The sequence below is a fragment of the Protopterus annectens genome, chromosome 5.part0, assembly GCF_019279795.1.
Source record: "Protopterus annectens isolate FY-2018-M chromosome 5.part0, PAN1.0, whole genome shotgun sequence".
NCBI lineage: Eukaryota > Metazoa > Chordata > Ceratodontiformes > Protopteridae > Protopterus > Protopterus annectens.
In genome coordinates this window covers 453,620,324-453,626,323 of record NC_056735.1, presented here as the reverse complement: position 1 = coordinate 453,626,323, position 6,000 = coordinate 453,620,324, and the positions used below count along the sequence as shown (strand labels likewise).

The following is a 6,000-nucleotide window of genomic DNA, read 5'->3' as shown; positions in this document are numbered from 1 at the left end:
GACTCCTGAAGGTATCTCCAAATGGAGCTTTAGTGCAGCAACACCTGTTCCAAAAAGGAAGAACACATGTCCAGTACAAACAGTCCTGTTAAATTTTCCAAATATAAGAGTAGAAAGGATTGCCCTCTTTGAAGTCTTTTCTAATGCCTACTAACATTATTATTTTGATGCAAGAAGCCCATAACATGGCTAGAATAAAGTGTTAGAGTTAATTTATAGGGATAAATATAATACAACACATGTACCTCATAAATGTGCAATATTGTCTGTGCAGAAAAGTAGGACTGCAAAGTACAAATATACAACTTTAATGCTAAACAGCTACTGTGACTTGCATGTCATGTCACATGGCTCTAATCTTATACACAGTTCAGTCTAAATTACACCCTCGGGGAAGTTTGACCACATCTCCTGTCTGTTATTTATTAAGCATCCAAACAAAACACTATGCTCTCTTTAATGCCAAACACTACATATGCTATTTGAGCAGAAATGTTCTTTGCATTTGTAATCTGCATTGCTAGAACGTACAAATGAAGCTTATAAATGTAAACATTTTACTTGAATTGATTGCAAGTGTAGTTTAATAAATGATTACTCTCTAGCTAAATTAGTTTCTCATCAGCTTATACTACCACTACTACTACTATTATTAAAATATAGATATTTGCTCAGGAACCCGAAATTTGTCATTTTTTGATCTGGCAAAAACACTATTTGGTCTTATGCAATCAATAATTTTCAGTTCAGTCAAATCAGATTCATTAAGACTACATAAGTCCCCCAAATCCACAGTGTACATAACTGTCATAACCATAAGTACTACATTTGTACTGTTAACTGTTATAGCACCCATGCATATTTTTATATAAAACACTGAAATACATACACACACAATATTTACACATCCGCCAAACTTAACAGCTGTGTAATTTTACACACACACTTACAAGTGCATTATTAGAAGTATAAGCATCTATACAACTATCTGAGATTCACATGTTCTACAAACTACTCATTCACCTGTCATACTCAAAGGTACACGATTCCACAGAGCACGAGTGCTTTATTATAATTATAGCAACCAGAAGCATCCAAATAACACCAATCACCTTCATTGTCATCATCATTATAATAATAATAATATTACAGTAGATCATATGCATAAAAGTACAAGTTAAAATCTTTTTTTTCTTTTTTGCAAGTCTTAAATATTCTTCATTCCATTGTGAACTCTCTGAGAAAATTATACAGTGTGCAACTTTTCAAAATGTGCCATTAGCAACTTTGTACAGGCTGGTTTATCAACAATGTGCAAATAAACCTCTTAAGCAGTTATTACTACTATTTTTAGCTATATCAAGGAAGGGGCACAAAGTACCTTCTGTGCTGTAAACATCATGGGTTCTTCGCAAAATGGAAGCTCAAAGGCGTAAGTAACAGTTTTCAAACATACACCACAATCAAGGCTGTGCACAAGTCTTTAGTGTAATTTGGATTAACTTGGTATTTGGCATGAGTCTGCTGTACTGTTACAGCGCACAGTCAAAAAGAAACCTTACTTATAAAAACATACTATGTAGCTTTATGTGAGGAAAGGACCCATAGCCCTTACACATATTCCCCATTAAAAGCATGCAGTAATATTTTAACCTACTTTGGGCATCAGATCTGATTACCAGTATGAATGATAAAACACGAGAAATTCAAACAGAAATGGGGTCTATGTAACATATTGTCTCTTGCCTGGACACTAAGGAACATGATATATTCACCTTCTCATTACTCATCACAACATAAAGGTGATACATAATTCAGCAGGCTATTACTACCCTGAAGAAAAAAAAAGACAGCAGTTGCATGTTCAAGTTTCTTTTTGGATAAAAAAAAATTCACATTTGCTTACTTGTAGTTTCTGTTTATCAGGAAAACTACACTTAGTGGTAAGGATAGTGGTACAACTGCTAATGCAGCTTAATACGTTCAATTTATTTTAAAAATGTGCAGTTCTGTGAAATTTTCACAGCTGATCCACATCTTAAGACTGTGGCTGCTCAACACTGAAGAAAGGCTTTGTAGAGCAATATTCATAGGCCACGGAGACCTATCATCCAGCAGTAGATACTATGAGGCTTATTAAAAAGTCTGTGGCACAGGTCATTTTCAGTGCCCTCCTTGAAGTCTTAAAATAATTTGCTTTTTTTCAGTTTTTTTTAAAGCAGCTCTGAGCAATTCAGAGTATTGGTCAAATGATTTCACTTCTACCAAGGCAGAGATGAATGCATGATGGAGAACTTTAAATTCCTGACTAAGGCGTAGTGGATGAACAAAATGTCCCATATTGTCATCCTTTCATGAAAGAAGCTGGGGACTGTCCTGTGAGACTGACAGCAATCTGAGTTGATTCAAGTATAACGTGGCATTTCACACTGCTCACAGCGGTTTAGTGCTGGGTGATTTAGGAATGTGCAGCTTTCACAATTCCAAGGTGCTCCTTCAAACTCTTCGTCTTGTACATTTGACACGGGAGCTTGTTTGGTGCTTTGTCGATGCTCTGCAACATAATTAGGTAAGTTAATGAATGGTATACGGTGTTCTGTTTACATCCACAAAACAGATGAAGAATGCACAACTTTGCTTTTCTATGCTATAAGGATCTTACATAGCCATAATGATGAAAGAAATAAAATGATATGCATTTGCAAACTTTTTCAGTCCACTCCATTCATTCATTCATTCATTCACTGATTGACAAGCTTAATCCTGGTCTGGGTTATAGGGGAAACACAGCCTATTCTTACACCATTTTATGGGTGCAAGGCAGAGGATCTAGTCCTGAATTAGGCACCAGTCCTTTGCAGGAGGCACAGGCACACACTCACATAGCACAATCACCTAGGGGCAAAACGGAGGAATGACAATTCGCCCACAGCATGTCTTTGGGATGGGTGTATACAGCCAAGGACAACGTACAAATTAACATAAGGGTTTTAAATGCATCTTGGATTACTACCAATTAAGTATGTATGCTACAATAATGATAGTAAAAATAACAATAGTAACAACAATAATAATAGTAATAGTAATAAAGACAAAACAGTGTAAATTATAGCAGTATTTTGGACCTGAACACTACCTGGTCTGTACCAACAGCAACCTCCAAGAATGTCATCCGTTAATAGCTGTGAGAATAAAGCAGGCACCATCTGAAAATAAATATAGTGGAAACCACACGCATTAAACAGGAAATACCTGACTTTTTGAATGAACATTCTGGGATGATTTACTTATCACCCGAGCAAGTTAAGAGGGCCTCCTAAAATAAACTTGTAATTGAGAATATTTCGTAAAACAGGTCATGGTAAGGGAAGCATGTGAAGTGGTAATGGGAGGATAAAAAAATGACACAGATGCACATTGTAAAAAGTACAGTTGTGTACACTTACCATAAATGTAGACGTTCAAGTGTATTCACTATTGCAGTCATTACATTTGGGTTATCTGCCTGCAGGCAGCCCTCAGCCGGCCTGAATATCACAGTCTTGGATTCCTGCATTGGATGCTCTCTCTTCTTCCATGGCGTCAGGTCGTCAGGGGTATAAAACATGCAGCTGACGCCATTACATCAGTTTTTCTTGCCCCAAATGTCAGGTGCCCCCACAATGGGAAGCAATTATATATGTTACACCTCCATCAAAAAGCAAATACACCAGAAAGCTTAAAACAAAAAGGAAAGGTAGAGCCAAGAGAAGTCAGGGGACTGGAGGGAGGGTAACCAGGACTGCAACAGTGAATAAACTCGAACATCTACATTTATGGTAAGTGTACACAACTGTACTATGTTCTTCATGTTTCACTGCTGCAGTCATTACATTTGGTAGATTCCCAAAGCTATGGTTGGGAGGAGGAATTTAGGTAGCATTAGGACCAGCTATAAGGCCCTGCAAGACTGCAGTGGCAAAACCAGCTCTGGATTTAGAGAAAATTGGCAAATGATAATGCTTGGTGAAAGTATGTACAGAACTCCAGGTAGCAGCTTCTAGGATGTCCCTGTTAGGGACGCCTCTGAGAAAGGCTGTAGAGGTAGATGCAGCCCTGGTGGAGTGAGGTCTGATCCCCTGGGGGATAGGTTTTCCATGGTGCTTATAGCAGAAATTAATGCAATGGCCTATCCATTTAGAAATGGTTTGTTTTGAAATAGCCTTCCCCTCTGCCCCTGCAGCAAATGCCACCAGCACTTGTTCAGATTTCCTTTGAGGTTTAGTCCTGTCCAAGTAGAATCTAAGTTGTCTGTGCACATCTAAGGAATGCAGTATCTGTTCCCCTTTGTGGATTAGGAAAGAAGGCTGGTAAATGAATGGACTGATTAAGAGCCAAACTGGATACCACCTTGGGCATGAAGGATGGATTGGTTCTGAGGGACACCCTGTCTGCATGAAAGATGATGAAAGGCTCCAATACCATAAGGGCCTGTAATTCAGATACCCTTCTAGCTGAAGTGATTGCTAAAAGGAAAGCTGTTTTCCAAGAAAGAAATTTTAGGTCTGCAGTAGCAGCTGGCTCAAAAGGAAGTAGAGTGAGTTTCTCCAAAACAAAGCTAAGGTCCCAGGCTGGGGCTGGAGCTCTCCTGGGCAGTCTCAAATTTTTGGCCCCTCTGAGGAACTGCTTGAGCAGTGGATGAGAGAAGAGGGGAGGTTCTGTGTTATAATGAGCTGAAATGGCTGAGGCATGGATTTTAATGGAGGAAAAAGACAGGCCCTTGTGAAACATCTTAGTTAAGTATTGTAAAATCTGAGGTAAATTAGGCGCTGCTGTGCTCATCCCTTGATATTGGTTCCAAGCACAGAATCTTTTCCATTTTTCAGCATAAGATTTTCTAGTACTAGGCCTCCTTTCCTATAAAATGATATCCATCACAGGTTTACTGAGGGATGGTAAAGGAAAGATTATGTAATTAGCCAGGCTGCAAGGTTCAGTGTTAGAAGCTGAAGGTGCAGAATCTGGTTCTTCTGCTGAGACAACAGGGAAGAAGTCTGAGGCAAATGCCATGAGGATAACTGTGACACACTGCGCAGGAGGGGGTACCAGTGTTGGTGTGGCCAGTCTGGAGCAATCAATATCATCCTTGGTTTGTCCTGTTTGATTTTTAGTAAAACTTTGGAGAGCAGAGGCAGAGGGGGGAAGGCATTGACTGATAGGTTTTTCCAGCTGAAGGACAGAGCATCCACTTTCCAGGCTTGTTTGTGGGGAGTCCTTGTGCAAAATTTGTTCAATTGGCAGTTCTGGGGAGAGGCAAACAGGTCTGTATCTGGGCTCTCCCATTTGCTTGTCAACATGTTGAAAATCCTTGGTTCCAGTTTCCACTCGTGTGGGTTCATGAGGTTTCTGCTTAGTCCATCTGCCAGTGTATTTAATTTTCCTGGCAGGAATTGAGCTTGTAGGTGCACTTGATAACTCAACGCTGTGTTCCACAATGCCATGGCTAGTCTGCAGTGGGGGTAAGAATGTGTACCCTCCTGCTTGTTTATGTACCACATAACAGTGGTGTTGTCCGTCTTTACCATTAATTGTCCTGGAAGAATGTGGTCCTTGAAGGCTGTCAGAGCATTCTGTACAGCTAACATTTCTTTTTGATTGACATGCAGGTGCATTTGACTTGGGTTAATTTGCCCTGAATGCACTTCCCTGCCGGGTGAGCCCCCCATGCATAGTCTGATGCGTCTGTTGTTAGGGTTTGAGTGGCAGGGGGTGGTGTGAAAGGTAGTCCCTTGTTTTGGTGGCAGGCCTCTGCCCACCAAAGGAACTCTAGGTGTAGGGAAAGTATGATAGGAATAGTACAGTTTTGTACCTACCATAAATGTAGATGTCCGAACTGGATAGCGTCTGCAGTCATAACAACTGGGTTGTCCTGTCGTCAGGCAGCCCTTCAGTCGGCCGGATTCCAAAGTCCGGGTCCGGCTTCGGCTGATGTCGCACTTCACCCGACGTCATCTCTGTTGG

The 6,000-nt window shown here is 40.2% G+C and overlaps 1 protein-coding gene across 4 annotated transcripts in view; it reads right to left on the bottom strand.

The window, feature by feature from the left end:
• Positions 1–393: 393 nt before the first annotated feature.
• Positions 394–6,000, bottom strand: part of TAB3 (TGF-beta activated kinase 1 (MAP3K7) binding protein 3) — a 1,373,830-nt gene continuing 1,368,223 nt past the window's right edge. For 2 of the 4 annotated variants that reach the window (XM_044072385.1, XM_044072388.1), the window contains one exon: positions 394–2,554. In XM_044072385.1, coding sequence (XP_043928320.1) covers positions 2,406–2,554 — 149 coding nt within the window. In that variant the 3' untranslated portion in view covers positions 394–2,405. Of the gene's footprint in view, positions 2,555–3,136; positions 3,207–6,000 lie in introns of all 4 variants that reach the window. The other 2 variants (XM_044072386.1, XM_044072387.1) reach the window with 2 other exon arrangements.